Raw genomic sequence first — 17,817 nt, forward strand, 5'->3', positions numbered from 1 at the left:
CCTGTTTAGCCTCCTCTCCATGTCGCGTTACACGCGGCCGTCACTGCCCGTAGCTTCTCACAGGACCCCGATTTCTTTGTGTTTTTGTCATGTTTTTCTTGTGTAACAAATTGGCTACAACTGCATGTCGTTGTGCAACACTGTGTTGCATCATGACGATAAATTATCCTTGAACCCTTGGCAATTCCACCCATCTCACTGTTAATGTTTTACAACTCAACTGCGAAGTGTTTCAAGTAGCTGAACCTTAGACATATCAAAATATGTTGGAAACATAAACCAGCCTATTTCCAGCTCTTTCTACAATCTTTCTGAAGTCACTTTGTTAGTAGAAGTGCAGTGATCTTCCTACCTCATTGTGTCCGATACTTAGACTTATCTTTAGTACCGCTCAACGTCAGCTGGGAAATGAGTCTTTGAGGCTGGACCTCTGGCTAAATGGCTTCATTTTGAACAGCAGCAGCGTGGTGAGTATGACATGTCTCTGTTCAGTGTATTTGCCTTTACTGGAGAACAGCATTTGAACACCAGCTATTATTTTAGAGCAGCAGTACTGTATTTTCCTGACTTGTTCAAGGACACCTTAACTCCACTTTTTAAAGGAGGGGTCCAGTCCTGGGATTCAACCCAGTGGCCTTCCGTTCCCAGACATCCCTGTGCTTCTCTCCCAGCAGCTCAGTACTTACAGCTACAGTTTCGTCCATCGGGGTTCAGAGTGTAGTGGGAGGCGCAGCGGCACTGGGCACCGGCGGGCGTGGCCAGGCAAAGATGGGCGCAGTTGCCGTTGTTGTGGGAGCACTCGTTGGTCCCCTCCTGGCGGGAGGAGTGGAACACCAGGATGTCCAGCATCAGCTCCAGCTGGCCCTGAGGACACAGTGAGGCTCAGTATCTCTGAATTTACCGACTGATATTTTGAGCCAATGTATAAGCCATAAATATCTCTTTAAGAACACATTAGGATCACAATAACTGTAAAAATAACATATTGCATTTGCTGACAGCCCTAAACCGAAGTGGTTCCATACCTGCAGCACCACCGTGCGGTTGAGTCCGCTGCGTTTGTCTGCTCGCTCGATGCTGCGCAGGTTAAAATCCGTCCAGTAGATGAAGTCCCGGAACTGAGTCAGACCGAAGGGGTGAGGGAGGTCGTCTACGATGATCTCCCTCTGAAGGCCTGCAGGAGATATAACAACATCTTCATGTCATCATCTGAGCATCAAGCAAAGCCTCCACCGTCATTGCAGATTTGCATACAAGTAAATGGAGATCAGGCGTGTGTTCATCATCAGGAGATTCACTGAAATGACAGAGTTGGCCTGATGGTGGCACTAGAGGAAAGGTCATAAAGTCTCCTGAGTCAGTACGTTTCCCATTTCTTCTGCTGTGAGAATGTGCATCAGTTTTAGAGATTAGTCTGGTAAAGACAGACAAATAGATAAAGAGATGAGGTAGTAAATAACCTTCACTAATAGACACACGGTGGGCAGCAACGATTCAGTGGTTGTGCAGAATGCACAAGCCATTCAATGGGTCGTGATAATGCTAATATTGTCAACGCCATCATGTATCTGATGAATGGATTCCCACTTTGTGTGTATCACAAATTATTTGTTTCGACCAATTATTCTTAAGTCAAGGTTCACTCCGTGAGAAGTGAACGCTAGAGACTGGACCCTTAAATCTCTTTTCTTTTAACACAATTTACAAGGTCTCAAATATACTTTCACCCTCAATTCAGCAATGTAGTCAATAACCAGGTCGGTGTTCTGGTGTACTAACTTCTAATCCTGTGTCAGAGGTGCGTGTTTGGATATGAGTAAGCAGAAGGTTTGTTGAGGTCTTCTTCATTCATTTGATCCTCCTGAGCTGTGGATGGACGTCAACAGTCCTGTAGAGTTTCCTGCTGCACCTCCGTATTTGTAAGCCACGCCCACTCCTGAGTGATGTTGTCAAACTTGTGGATGAGCTTTAAACACTATATAGTTTGGAGGAGATGAGGTGGTTCAACACTGTTACAACTGAGGCCAAATTATTACCTATCATAACTAAAACAAGACATTTGAAGTCTTTTTATGACCGAAAGTTAAAATATATTCTTGAAGGGTTTGTTAAGGATCTCCAGGAAACACGAAACATACATAAATTCTGCTACCATGTTCATTTCAGATGTTAACTCAAAGTGTGTGCCATAAGTGTGCAATTTGATATCTTCAGGCGTCAGTCCTAAAATCCAGAAATGAGTTTGAATTTGTTTGAATGTGTGTTTTTGGCTGGATGCCTGAAATAAGGTCTGTGGTTAACACAAGCTGAAGAGATGCTGACATTTGGTTCTACGATATAAAACTCTCCTGAATTAGTTTTACGTGTCTTAAACAAGGTGGTTCCTAACAAGCGTCTAAATGAGACTGCAGACCGTCATCGCTCGAACACTCGTCCTCCTCCAGCTTAGTGGTGGTGAGGTGAAGTCAAGTGACCGTGGTGTAGTTCCGTTATAGCCTAACGTTTACTTTCCTGCTTCAAAAATCTGATAAAAGGTCTTCATTTGTGAAGATTCTCTCGCTGAACAAAACGTGAAAGTATCATAAACGTTTGTTTGCCACAGAGATTATTTTCTGCAACAATCCAATGGCTTGTGCGTGGCGACTGGTTGTCGGTGCGTGTGTCTGAACCTTGCATGTTGGTGCTTTCGATCAAGCACATGTCCAGGTCAGTCCAGTACAGGCGATGGTCTACGTAGTCGATGGTCAGTCCGTTGGCCCGGCCCACTTTGTCCACCAGGGTTGTGACGGTGCTGCCATCCATGTAGGCTCTGGCTATACGAGGTCGACCCCCCCACTCTGTCCAGTACATGTAGCTGCGGAGACAAATCACCCATTTCAGCCCGGGACCAGTGCACAGGGAGTCCAGGAAGGGTTTCTGCCGCTTCCATAAAATCATTTCTTTTCTGATACAATATCTAATTGGATCATCTATTCCAGAGTGGGAACCTGTTTCCACTTTGTAAAATTTGTTTCGTTAACTTCTATGAAAGGAGACAACTTGTCTTCATTAACGTGTGTGCATGAGTATGTGATCATACTATGACATCAGATGCCCCGCGGGCCCGCGTGTTGACAGTCCTGCGCCAATTACTTCATCGAGATACCACCGAGTGAGTGACATGTGCTTGGAAATTTGACACACACACACACACACACACACACACACACACACACACACACACACACACACACACACACACACACACACACACACACACACACACACACACACACACACACACACAGGCGAATGAGAGTGTCTCGAGGTGGTTTGGCCGAGGATGAACAGTGATTATAACAAAGAGGTTTATTAGCAGCATCCCTCTCTCGGCTGGAGGTTATGGGGGGGAAAGAGGCAGGAAGCTGGCTGTTGTACCTACATACCAACAATGTGACATCACTGCCTCAGAAGGAGTGAACAGACACGCTACATGAAGTCATTGGCACCAACTCGTGCCCTTGAAAGACACGGACCTCCAGCGTAATACAGGTGTCTCACAGTGACTCACTTCCACTGGGCTGCTCCACACACTGCACTTCACACACTTGTCCATGTTAGAAGTGGAATGTTGAAAATACACAAGGGAAGCCGAATGACCAGGTAGTAGATGTTTTGCATAATGTAGCAAATTTGACCAATATGTCCGCCAGTTTTTTAATGAGCCATTCACATGTTGCTATTGAGCTGTAGCAAGTAAAATATTCTGTGGGACAGATAGAGCTCCGGTTAGTCCTGCGATTAAATGATTAACTTCTCCTCCATCTATTTACCGTAGACTGTTATTTACAGAAGAAAGAAAATATCTCTGGCAGCTGTGATTGGTTGTTCGCTGACACATGATATGTGTTGAATGCTGCAGCATTCCAAAAGTAGGACTATTTTTTTAATTGGGACACAGCCGTGAATTTGAAGGCCCAACAAAGAAAACACAACATAAATGTTGCAGTTCCCATTCTTACCCATTGGCCGGGTCCAGCGCCAGTGATCGAGGGTTGTCCAGCGAGCGCGGGTTGTCCAGATCCTTGCAGACCAGAACCTGTCGGTACTGGCCGTCCAGCCGGGCCACCTCGATGCGGGTCGTGCCTGTATCGGCCCAGTAGATGTTGCGACCCATCCAGTCGACGGCCATGCCTTCTGGGTAGTCCAGCCCAAACTCTATGACATGTTCTGCAGAGCTGCCGTTCATATACGCTCTGCTGATTGTCTGAGAGAAAGTGAGAGTTGAGTTCAAAGTCGTGAAATCCTAAATAAGCCAAAAACATAAATTTTAATAGAAATAAACATAATCAACATCCTAATTTGACGATTGGAACCAACTAAAACTAATAATGTGTGCCAAGTGTGTAGAGGAGCTATGATGGCCGACGCAAAAATGCCAATGTCTCTCTTTAGAGTAAGTGTTTGATGTCCATGATGTTGATATGAACGGCTCATTCTAAGCCAACGAAGACACAATTCCTATTTTCAGGTGATTATACACGAATGAAAAGTTATTGAGCCGTCCTCGACCAAGGAAATCCTTCGTCGACTAACACTTTTACAATTTTGTTTCGATTAGATGATTTAGTTTCCCCACAAAGAATCACACCAAAGCACCACTTTAAATATTTAGCTTCGCAGAGATGTCTTCATAATGCTCTTACAAATAAGTCATTCAGCATGAAAAAAAAGGACAAACAAACTGAAGAATTCTTAAGACTTCTAAAACCAAAACAACCGATAAGTCAGCTAATCTCGACATATTTATTACATTTCTGCCATTAGATCCCCATAAATCCTACACACTAGACCTTTGAAGACAATTTAATGATTTGTGTTTAACTTGAGTTCCCCCTCAAACATCAGTACATTCCTCCAGCCCACCTTGGACTGTATGTCTGTCCAGTATATTCTCCTTTCAGAGACATCAAAGTCGAGAGCGGAGGCCTCTTTCACTCCTGTCAGAGGAATGGGCACGTCGTTGCTGTTGGTACCCAGAGAGATACTTCTGATGTTATCCCTGAGGGAAAAACATAGCATTTTGCACATTTAATGCGAGTTAGGACCTCACCGACACTAATCCATTCAGTTTTCACACACATTTATTGCTGTTCGGGGTCATGAAAAAGGCAGGGCTGGAGGCAAAGCCACTTAAGCTGAAACAGAAGTTGAAACGGGCGTGAAACCAAGTCAAGAGTGAGACGAAGAAAGAGTTAAAGAAACATAAAACAAAACAGTGGCCGTTGTTAACCCTGTCAAGAGATGCTGTGCCTTGAACTAAGTAAGAGTACAAGAGCTACGAGTACGGAAAAGTAAGTAACTAACTGCAGTCTGCTAGCTGCTAGGCTAATTTGTGCAGTGTATAAAGCCATAGACATTCAGGAAGTGCCCTGTTAGAGCTGCGATGCGAAAAGCTTATTTTTTTGTAATGTTGATGGCTCACACAGATAAGATGCAGCTTTTTATATTATGGCCTGATTTTTTATTGCACTTTCTAAATAAAAATGGAGTTTGGATTTATCTGATTACTTGTGTTAATTGATGAAGACGTAGCCATGTGCAGTTATATAGAAATATTGATGCGATACATTGAGATGCATAACCAAATTAAATAGTCAGGCCAGTGAAGAAGATTTACTGATGTTTTGTGACAACATGAATGTCATCTTTACTAAAAGCGGGTAACAGAAACAGTAGAACATCAAGCAGGTGTTTTCTTCCCGCTCTACTGCAGGTGGACAGGTAGGCGTACCTGTTGGTGAAGAGCAGGAAGGCCTCCGGCACCACACAGGTCTGCAGGTCTGAGAGGAGCTCCATCCCCATGGGACAGGCGCAGTTAACAGCCTGCCGACACCAGAAACAAAGGTGGCTGCATCCGCCGTTATGCTCCGCGCAGTCATTTGTACCTGGAAACGGATTGACAGTGTCAGCGTTTATTTCACAAATCTTTTTTTCTCATGTTCAGTTCACGGCTGTTCAGTTCGGTAAATCCCCTGAAAAACCTGTCCCCTTACCGTGCGTCTCTGTCACTTTGGTGGCCTTCAGCCCCATCAAATCCGGCAGCTGATCGATGATGATCTCTCGCACGGCCGTGGCTTTGTGGACCCTCTCGATGCTGCGCCTCTGCCAGTCTGTCCAGTAGATGTAGTCCCCCAGCAGGGTGAAGCCGAAGATGTGGGGCAGCTTGTCCTCCAGCAGAGTCTGCCTGTTACTGCCGTCCACGTTGATCACCTGAGACGGGAGACAGGGACACCTTTAGAGCTTTCTCCAAGGCTAGAATGACATTCGTCATTGTCAAAGCTACTGTAGAATATAATAGTTACATTTTACAACTGTAGGAGAAAAAAAACCTGGAAAAGTAAAACACTTCCTCTAATGACAACTTTACTTTAATGTCCTTGGTTGCTATTCTGTACTGGACCCTGACCTTTGACCTCCCAGGGGAGGAGTCCATCCAGGGAGTGATAGATGAGCACATATGATACAGAGGTTGTTGGGTTAAGAAGCGTTGGAAAGGGAAGAGGAGAGTTGGAGGAAACAGGATGGAGGGAGAAATGGACTGATGAGGCAAAAAGAGAAAAAACGGGAACATCCCCAGGAAGTTATGTGTCCAAATGTGTCCATAAACAGCCACAGAGCAGGACAAAATAATGGAAACGCCAGCTGAAAGTGGGGGGAAATCCACCCACTTTGACATTTTCACATTTCTTTCTCTGCGTCAGATCACAAGAAGCACACGATGAAAGAAGTGGTCCTGGTCTTTTTTAGCGAGGTGAAATGTGAATCGAAATTGAGAACTTGATTATTTGAAAGCCGATTGAGTTTTATTTAATGTCTCCATGTGAATGGACAGTCTGGAGGACCAAGATGGTGCTAACATTTAGCCTGAGCTCGATACAACACATGCGCAGCACTAGGAACACAAAGCGCTGCAACGAATACTGCTTCCAGGGGACACTAAAAGGGGACGCACAAGGCCGGGAGACGCGTGTCGTTGGCATGGTTTGTCATCAAAGACAGCCATCTGTCAGTGTTGTTGGATAATCATCTAAAATGTCAGTTTTGTTTGGCTTATTCGGACATTGTGAATGCATGATTCAGATATGATCATGATAATAAGCACAGCAGATATCTGCAATAACATGTGAATCCAATGAGTCCATTTGCTTGAGGTTTCTTACTTTGCAGTGCGTTGACTCGTCAAGGCCGAACAACTTCAACACTTCGACAAAACAGACATGAAAAGAAACACTAAAATCGGCAAAACACAAACTCATTTAGAAATTCCCCAATTTGACAACACATCCGTGGCATTAGGACATTTCTTCAGATACAGGAAAACTGAGGCAAAAACTGAACTGAGGTACAACAAAAATTGTTAAGTCGGTTAATCAGTTGTTGATTGGCAGGAAATGAATGGGCCACTAGTTTAATCAATAAACTTTTGATGTTTCCAGCTTCTTAAATGTGCAACAGAATCAGCAGTTAGAAACCAAATGGTTGAGCGGAAGATGTGTGAGTATTTAGCACAAATGGATATCAAACACGCATATGATTTTGGGAAAATAAAGGGTCCCCGTGCATACAGTGGAGCAGACAGAAATCCCTGTTTTGGCACGTTCCTGGATTCAGCAAAGACATGAAAGAAAACCAACAACACTTCTTCATTGTGGTCTGTTCCACAGCCGCTGGCTTCACTCGCACACCGAACAGCACATAACAATGACATAGTTATGTGCTGTTTGTAAAATACAGCGGAAACACAAGGTGGAAGCGACTACTAAAGCCCTCGCAACGTTTCTTAAAAATTCAGGTTCTGGGAAGCCACACGTTTGAGTTGGTTTCCATATTTTTACGACAACGGCCCCTTTTTCAATGCTGGTCATTAACATACGCCTCGTCAACCATCAGATCTAAAGAGCAATGAGCATGAGGAGGATTCAGTTTCTTATCTTCAGGTGTCCTTTCTTAAAGTGACACTGAGGAACTTTTAACTGCTTATAAAAATGTTTCAATTTAATACTGATGCCTCGATATGACCCACATAAGTAAACGAGACCATCAGCAGTAAGATTGTCTATTTCTATATGATAATTTTGAAGGCTTGTCATCGGTGCCACCGGGTTGGATTCTGGTGAAATCAGATAAAATCATGGAACTTTGAAAGAAACTCTGATGTCAACTGATCGGATGAAAATGCAGAATGAATCCAGGACAGGATGAAAGCAGCTGTGAGTTAAAGTTCCATAAAAACTAGCTGAGAGCTTCTTGTTAATTCTCCATAATCAAAAGTTGTGTTTTCGTAAAAAAAAGAAGCATTTTATGAGTGTTTCAAATCGAGTGGTTTGAACATGTAGACTCGCCTACAGAGTAGTTTGGTCAGTAGTTGCCGCTGTAGGCTACACATGGCTGTAATCCGCCAGCAGACAGAGTAGAAGAAGTAGAGGTGGTGAACTACAAACAAAAAAAGAAATTGGCTTGGCCGTCTAACCATCCATGAGAGAGAAATGGAGAGAGGTCTTCGGGAATTCATGTCAGCTAGGAATGGCCATGTTTCATGCTGTCAGGAGACAAACACAATATACATCCTGCATGAATTTATTCAGCAAACTCTTTTTCAAAAAAGACAAAAAACACCTCGTTAGCGTAAAAACGTTTATTCCCCCCCCCCCCCGCCAATTGACGGAAGTGTTATCAAATTTATACTTTTGTCACGCAATATTTCAAAATGCGCATAACAAATAAGTCAATGGAAACTATTGTCAGATGGAGACATTTTGTCCACCAGAAATGTTGTTGCTGATTACACTCATACACCAACACACACATAAATGCAAAACCCACAATTCCCCACAACTCGCCTCTCTGTTCTGTGTTTGTGTGTGTGTGTGTGTGTGTAAATATCAGTCACAGGGCATCTATTACTAGGCCGTTGAAAACTGATACAGCCACCCTTGCCAGCAAACCCCCGCTGTGTGTGTGTGTGCGTGTGCTTGTGGCTGTGTGTGTGCATGAATCTACGAGCTGAAAGTGAGAGCTGCAATTGACAAGGCTGCAATTACAACTGGTGTCCAGCCCTCCTCCTCACCGCCCGTGCTATTACTGGACCACCGTCGACTGAAATAGCCGTGCGCTTTTATTTTAGATGCGCTACAGTCATCTGCAGCCCGCGCCTGTGTGTGTGTGTGTGTGTGTGTGTGTGTGTGTTTGCCACGTGCTGCCTGAAATTCTTCAGAGTGCCATGACAGAGATTTCACAAATGGGAAAAGGAATTCTGCCGGACGGTTTGTGACACAAACAGGTACACGTTAAAAACCGGCCGCTTGGAGAATAGTTTGCTGCTGTGCGGTGCGTAGCAGGAAAAATGACCTGTTGCTTTCATGAGCCAAGGATTAAGGTGGGAGGGTAAACCGACTACCTTCACGTGAACATTCGCAGCTTGTGAAAACGCATTTCCCGCCAGAGACAACAAAGATTATCTATCTAGCTGTAAAGTAGAGGTGGGGGAAAAATCCATAATGTCATATTTTGCATGGCAATCTTTTATGATATAAACTTTTAATATTGCAATGAGAGATATCGAGATCAACAGATTTGGCCGTAACTGCAATTATTAAGTCATGGTTTCATAACCGTAAGAATTGAAGAGGCCAGGAGATCTATGGTGTCCCGATTCCTGCTTAGAAGTTTGTCTTGTGTGCGGTGAAATCTGCTCGTATCGTGTCGTGACTTAGGTGTCGTGATAATATCGCATCGTGGGGGCCTCTGGTGATTCTCACCCCTACTGTGAACCCAACATGGTGTCAGACTTCTAAATCACTGCGGAAATCTCCAGCTCGGAGCATCAAGTAGGTCCGCCCTTGTGTTCAATGACAGACGATCTGATGGAGCAACCCGACAAAGAGGAGGTCCTCTTGCCAGCTACCGAGCTACATCCATGGAAATAAACAAATGGCCTCTAATTTGCAGCCATCTACAGATGGTTTACTTGTCAGAAATGTTCACCTCTGAGTGACTCGTGTGGAATTACAGATCAGTCACGGTGAGCTTTGGATGACAATACACTAAGCCTGTGTAGAAACATGGCAGTGAGTTGTCGGACATGAAGGAGTAGATCATGCGTGTACGTCATTTTACTTCTGTTTCGAGAGGTACAACAGATGACATCACCATTTTAGAACGATCAGCAGACTGTGGCATTGTGACATTGCTGTAGCTAGGGATGCCCGGTCTGACTGGGCCGAGTACCGATCAGACACCAGCGTTAAATTATGAGCCGTCTGCCTCACTGAGATCAATATTGTACGTGTTAAGAAACTTCAGGCTGGACTTACACATTGCTTTGAAACAAAATATCCGCAGCCATTTTAGACCTGATGGCGTAGTACGCGCACATGATCAGACGTCAACATAGAATAGAATTGAACAGATCGGCTACGGTTGCCACCGATGTCAATTGTCATTTGAGTCCGATATTACCACATCATTTCCCCCGTTGGAGGAAGTTTTTAGCTCCTGAACACATTGGTAATTTATTTATAGAAAGGATTATTAACAGGAATAAAGGTGCAGGAAAATGTTTTTTCAGTCAGATGAGGCCATCTCCGCAGCAGATGATGGGTCAGTAGGGCGCTGGGAGTAGGGAGTCCAAGGGGCCCCTGGCCCCCCACAGTTCACCGGGCTAAATTCTGCATACTTTCGTTATTTAGCTGATTCCAACAACTGATTTTTTTTAAAGCAAAAATGTACAATATGGCCTCATAGTCCATCAAATCACAATGTTCCATTCTATGCAATTACAGTCCAGCCTTTATTGCAAACCTCTTTTAAAATAAGAGAACAGTTCCAATGCTGTCTTGATTTAAAAAGTGTTAACAATGTTCGTCTGCAACTTGTGCATTGACATAGTGAGGCTTAAGAAGAAAGAGAAAAAACGAGCAATAGACAAGTTGTTCTGATACTGATACCAGTATCAGAAAGGCCTCCGATACAGCGTAGTAGTAGTAGAACTAGTAGTAGTGCTAGTAGTAGTAGTGCTAGTCGTAGTAGCTAACGAGTGAGCCACCTCGCCTCTTTCTCATCTCTGTTGAGAGTTGCACATGTGCAGTACAGACGGAGCAGGTGCTGGCGAATTGATATATTTCAGTTATTTTCCTGACTTTTAAACTCAAAAGTTTTATATCATTCATACTCCGTCTGTATTTGTTCATGTTTTACCTGAGCCACAATGATCATATCGCATCCATAAAGGGTAAGTGGTATACAGCTGTTAAGAAATAATAATAATATAAATAATTAACCACTACTATCAGATCGGTACTCTGTATCTGCCATTATGCAAGTCCAGGTATTGGAATCAGTATCACGAAGGACAAAAATGGTATCTGAACATCTTCAGTAATGCATGGATACGAACGACTCCTCTGTCAACACACACACACACACACACACACACACACACACACACACACACACACACACACACACACACACACACACACACACACACACACACACACACACACACACACACACACACACACACACACACACACACTTCCCATTTTATCCCTCAAACCCAAGCCAAACACAATTAAAAACACACACCGATGTGCTTCCACAGAAAACAAAAAGGAAGTGACTGTAAAGACGGAGGGCTGGAGGCCCTCCAGCGACAACAGATGAAACGTTTTGCTCAAACACGCCGCGGCTTTTGATTTATTTTCGTCATCAAGTCTAAACTCTGCACTCTTCAGTCGTTGTGAATCCACGAAGATAATATCCCGACCGTGAAAAGAGCAGAATAAGTACTAGTGTTGTTGCTGTGATGAAGAGCGGTGTTTCCAGCTATCTGGGCTATATGAGTGAATACTCATTTAAATATCCATTCAGGGGGTGGGGGTGAGCAAACATAAAAAAATAAAAAAATAAAAAAATAAACCATTCAATTTGACGGGCCTCTGATCCGAGGAGGTTCCTGACCCCTCCACAAAAAAACCATTCATTTATCACCGTGACACAATTAGACATGGCCATCCCAGTGAAAAGAGGGCAGAGAGACTCCCTTTCTCTGCCCTCTCCTCTCTTTGCTCGCCTCTTTCTCTGCGCTGGCTTTTTTTCAGGAAGAATTATGCACTGAGAGTGTGATTTCTTTTTCTTTCTCCCGCAGTCTTTTTTCATTTTGGGTGTGAGAACGTCTCATTTCTTGAAGGACACAGGGGCAAAAAATAAAAAAGGACAAAAAAGAGCGCAAACAGAAAAGTAACAAAGGGAGCAGGGAGAAGTCAAGACCCTCACGGGACAGTTCACATACGCTTTTCCTCTGATGGACATAATGAAACACGCGGGATGAATGGAGTCCTGCGGGACAGTCGCAGTGTTTCATCACAGAAAGCCCAGAAAGCTTTGCACCGACCAGAAATCTTTGACTGCTTACTGTGCGTCCATATGCTAAACTCCACTCTTGCCTCGGCCCATTCTTTCCATTCTCACCTGACTTCAGCGGTGATAAAGCAAATCATGTGGAGCTCTGTGGCGCTTACAGAGAACTGATGCAACTAGATTGTTTTCATTCATTTTATAAGTCAACTACTCTTTAGATTTGTTGAGTCGTTAGCTCCACCTGCATCCTGGATCCTATCCCATCTAACCTGGTCAAGGACTGTCTCCCAGCCATCTCATCACTCATCACAGTCATCATCAACTCCTCCCTCAGCTCCGGTTCAGTCCCCGACACACTTAAACTGGCTGCTGTCACCCCCATCCTCAAAAAACCTGGACTTGACCCTGACACCATGAGCAATTTCCGTCCCATTTCCAATCTTCCCTTTCTGTCAAAAATACTGGAACGCATTGTCGCCACACAACTCAAAGCCCACTTCATCTCCAACGATCTGTTCGAGCCATTTCAATCTGGTTTCCGCTCACAGCACAGCACTGAAACAGCCCTCCTCAAAGTCACCAACGACCTCCTCCTCTCCTCAGACGCTGGTCACCTCAACATTCTCATCCTCACCGCAGCTTTTGACACCATCAACCACAACATCCTTCTCTCCCGCCTCGAATCCTCCCTCAACATCAGCGGAACTGCTCTCTCCTGGATTAAATCATATCTCACAAACAGACAACAGTTCATCAGTATCAACATCTGCACCTCCTCCACTGCTCCTCTGTCTCAAGGCGTCCCCCAGGGTTCGGTGCTTGGTCCTCTTCTGTTCATCCTCTACCTGCTCCCTCTTGGTAACATCATACGTCAACATGGACTTCACTTTCACTGTTACGCCGATGATGTCCAACTCTATATCTCCACAAAAGCCATCACCACTGCTACTCACTCCACTCTCACCAACTGCCTCACTGACATTAAATCATGGATGCAAACCAACTTCCTCAAACTGAACTGCAATAAATCTGACATGATCATCATCGGTCCCAAATCCCTCACTAAAACCTGTCACAACTTCTGCCTCACCATCGACAACTCCACTCTGTCTCCCTCCCCACACATCCGAAACCTCGGAGTGATGTTGGACAGCAACCTCTCCTTTGAACACCACGTCAACCAAATCACCAGAACTGCCTTTTTCCACTTAAAAAACATCACCCGTCTCCGCCCATCACTCTCATCTGCTGCTGAAACTCTGATCCACGCCTTCATCACCTCCAGAATTGACTACTGCAACAGCATTCTTCATGGTACATCATCTAAATCCTAAATAAACTCCAGTACATCCAGAACTCTGCTGCTCGCCTGCTCACCCACACCCGCTCCCGTGACCACATCACCCTGTTCTCCAGAACCTCCACTGGCTCCCCGTCCCACAACGGATCCAATACAAAATCCTTCTCCTCACTCACAAAGCCCTCCACAATCAGGCCCCCTCCTACCTCACCGACCTGCTTCACCACCACACTCCATCCCGCCGGCTCCGCTCCTCTGATGCCTCCTGTCCCTTCCGCTCAGGACCAAGCACCGGACATGGGGCGACAGAGCCTTCTCCATATCTGCCCCCTCCCTCTGGAACTCTCTCCCCAAACACATCCGAGATTGCACTGACCGTTCCACATTCAAATCACAAATCAAAACTCACCTGTTCAAAACTGCTTTTAATGTGTGACTATTATTGTGTCCTTCGTTTTTAGTGTATTGTTTTTATATATGATGATTTTAATGTAAAGTGTCTTTGAGTGTCATGAAAAGCACTATATAAATAAAATGTATTATTATTATTATTATTAAAATGTGGGGAAATTGTAAAAAAAAAGTGGAAATGAAAACATTTCACTGAGCCTTGAGGTTTTGTCGAACCAACCAAAGGATTTTCGGTTGACAATGATATAAAGCAGCAAACCCTCACACATCAGAAGCTACAGCCAGAGAATGATTTTCATTTTTTCTAAATAATGCGGACATTTCCTTCAATAACCTGGACATGGTGAATATGCACATCGTTATACTCTCACTCTACCTCAAATTAAATTGTATTTTTCTTTTTTTTTTAAAGAAAACTGCAACAAATTTGCACACTTGTGTCTAATGTAATATGGTAGTTTGTTTTCCTAAATACTTGATTTTGTAGTTATTGTAGACTGGTATATTCAAAGTGTATTCTAATCGATTCATTTTATTGAGTATTCTTTATATTTGTCTCGTGTTAATATTTATATGCTTCTATGCAATGTGTGGATAACCTGCTGACAATAACTTGTACATCTATCTGTCCATCTGTCTGTCCGTCCGTACATCCATCCATCCATCCATCCATCCATCCGTCCATCCGTCCGTACATCCATCCATCCATCAGTCCATCGTTCCATCTGTCCATCCATCTGCCCGCCCATCCATCCATCTATCTGACCGTCCGTCTGTCCGTACATCCATCTGTCTGTCTGTCCATTAGTCCATCCATCCGTCTGTCCATCAGTCCATCCATCCATCCATCCACCTGTTTGTCCATCAGTCCACCTTTCCACCCACTCGTCCATCCATTCCTCCATCCAACCATCCGTCCCTCTGTCCATCCATCCATCCGTCCGCTCACCCTTCCATCCATCCAACTATACATTCATCTATCCATCCGTCTTTCCGTCCGTCTATCTGCCCATCAATATGAATAACCCATTACTAAAATTGTTGCTTATTCATTTCCTGTCAAACGACTATTAGACTCATTGCCATCGTTCCAGCAATAAACAGATGTAGAACACTTTGTGTGCCTATCTAAGAAGAAGAAGCTATATTTGCTACTAGCAGTTCCTGTTAGAAATGTGACAGCTTTGGTGCCACTGACTGTAAATTTGACGCTTATATTACAAGTGCCGATGTATTACATCTAGCTACTCACACTGAGAGATCTTTCGTGTTATGTGTGTTGTATCAAAATGTGGAAATGTTATCAGCAGGGCAAATGAAAACACTTTCGTTGATCAAATAGGACTCAAACTGGTAACATATCACCAGACCTTAAACCTTAAAGCTGGTCCGTGGTGAGAACAGACACATTCACGACACACCCATAAACAAACAGTGCGGTTATCGGTTTCCTACACAAGCAAACAGAGAACGTAAAGATCCCCTGGGAGTGTTTACTTGTGTGTGTGGGTGTTTAATAATGGAGGAATTTCTCAGGAATGTGCAACCGGAGAGTAACCAATGTCTGACAGATGATACACTCAAGTCATCCAAGAAGAAACCATAGTTGATCATAACAGCCAACACTGAGTTCCAGTTTACTTTTTGGCTGTGGCTGCACATTGATCTATTCCTAACATTTAAATGCTAATAATTCCTAAATTCCAAGACATTCCTGTCAAACAGACGACTTGATCCCCGGGCGCATATCAATGGCAGCCCACTGCTCCCTATATACAGGGATGGGTCAAATGCAGAAGTCAAATTTTGTGTATGTGTATATGTATATGACAATAAAAATGTTTTTTTCTTCTTCTTTCTTCTTCTATCATCTCATCTATAAAGAGTCGCTTACGATCAAATCCACTTTAATGACATGTACATGTTTTAACTATGATCCTGGTCCCATTCTATAAAGCGTTCTATTGCTATTTTCCTTTTTCCAGAGAAAACGAGACAGAAAATCTGTTCAAAAATCTATGACCCCCCCCCAGAATTACGAGACTATGTCACGTTCACACCCACCTGTCCCTATACAGGCCACCCCCCAACCACCGGATATATAAATAGCAGTCAACTGTCAACAGTATGGGGTATGTAAAGACTGCAAACATGCAACTGAGAGTAGCAGCTTTAGAAGTACTACATTGGTAGTAAAACTGGGGGGTGGGGGGTCGTGTCAGAGTTCAGAATGCAAGTTAAAATTGCGCGTTAAATTGCTCTTTCAACACCATGTCATCTGGTGTACAGGTAATGTTTAGCCCGCTGGAGAGAAGAGAGAACCAGGACTGAGCGGGGCGGACTGTCAGGCCCTGCTGCAGCTTTTCGAAAGGGACTCTGGTGCTCGGTGAACACTACCTCTTTTGTCCACAGGGACCGCCAAAATCAACACAAAATGAAAGTTGACATCACTTTATACCTCTTTTAGTTTTATATCCATTTATTGTACTCGGACAAATATGATTAAACTAATATTGACATAAATAAAAGTAAAAAAATCATTAATCTGAATGTAGTAAAGGTAATTAAAAATGAATAGGTAGTCCATGAAAATGACTACAAATATCAGTAAGGCCATTTAAAGCTGTCGTTGTACAGAAAATAAGTTGACTCGACCTCTATTGTGTCCCACACGGGACACAGTGGAAATAAACACACACATCTGTGGGCTAGTAGCTGCATGCTCACCACAACAGTGCTTACATCAGACAACAATATTACCATCCTAATACGAGACATGAGATCAGCCGCCACCACGCGCGCGCACACACACACACACACACACACACACACACACACACACACACACACACACACACACACACACACACACACACACACACACACACACACACACACACACACACACACACACACACACACACACACACACACACACGGGCCAGGGGCTCCCAGAGGAAATGAGACACTGTTGCTAACAGCGAGGGGGACAGAACGAGGGAAACAGGAAGGAAGAAACAGGGAGGATGGAGAGCTGGCAGGACGCCGTGGAAACTCTGAGCAACAGCAGGTGTTTCTGTTATTTCTCTAACCTGGCCGAGAGCTCGGGCAGGATTTATGGACACATGTCGGACTCGGAGCAGCGTCAGAGGAGCAATCACGTCATCATCGGGAGAAATGAAAAACCTCCAAACATGCAGGTTGATAATTATGGGGCTTGAAAGAGGACAGTATATGACATAATTATGATGGAGTGGTGTGTCTGATACTGTACTGCTCTATATATTATGAAGTTCGTCATGTTCAAGGTGTGGACACTGTCTGTAAGATCTCATAGTGCACTTCAATACAAAACCTAGCGACTAATAGAATGCAGTATTTACGTGGCTTTTAGACGTAGTTTGGTTTTACACAAACCTAAATGATACTACGACAAATCCGTGACAAACTGTGACTTTCTTGACGTGTATAATTATCAGGGGCTACCGTCAGGGTAGGAAATTTACATATTTTTTGGGGGGCAATTTTTGCCCCCACTGACTGATTCAAAGTGTTTTCTTAGATTTTTTGAACAAAAAACAAACATAAATCAGACAATCATATTCAATTTTATTCTTATTTCTTTGTGGTTATTTATTGTTATTATTAAATGTTTTAAACAACTATTAACAATTATTAAGTCAACGATGCCTTGATTACATATA

General features: G+C 43.7%; 1 protein-coding gene across 2 annotated transcripts in view; it reads right to left on the minus strand.

Annotated features, from left to right (window-relative positions):
* The window catches only part of lrp5 (low density lipoprotein receptor-related protein 5), a 73,929-nt gene that overhangs the window by 15,745 nt on the left and 40,367 nt on the right, over positions 1–17,817 (minus strand). For both annotated transcript variants that reach the window (XM_079274978.1, XM_079274977.1), the window contains exons 12-18: positions 6,036–6,252; positions 5,774–5,927; positions 4,906–5,041; positions 4,002–4,246; positions 2,670–2,854; positions 1,026–1,174; positions 687–864 (exon numbers count right to left, since the gene is read on the minus strand). In XM_079274978.1, coding sequence (XP_079131104.1) covers positions 687–864; positions 1,026–1,174; positions 2,670–2,854; positions 4,002–4,246; positions 4,906–5,041; positions 5,774–5,927; positions 6,036–6,252 — 1,264 coding nt within the window. The remainder of the gene's footprint in view (positions 1–686; positions 865–1,025; positions 1,175–2,669; positions 2,855–4,001; positions 4,247–4,905; positions 5,042–5,773; positions 5,928–6,035; positions 6,253–17,817) is intronic.

The sequence above is a fragment of the Melanostigma gelatinosum genome, assembly GCF_949748355.1.
Source record: "Melanostigma gelatinosum genome assembly, chromosome: 1".
NCBI lineage: Eukaryota > Metazoa > Chordata > Actinopteri > Perciformes > Zoarcidae > Melanostigma > Melanostigma gelatinosum.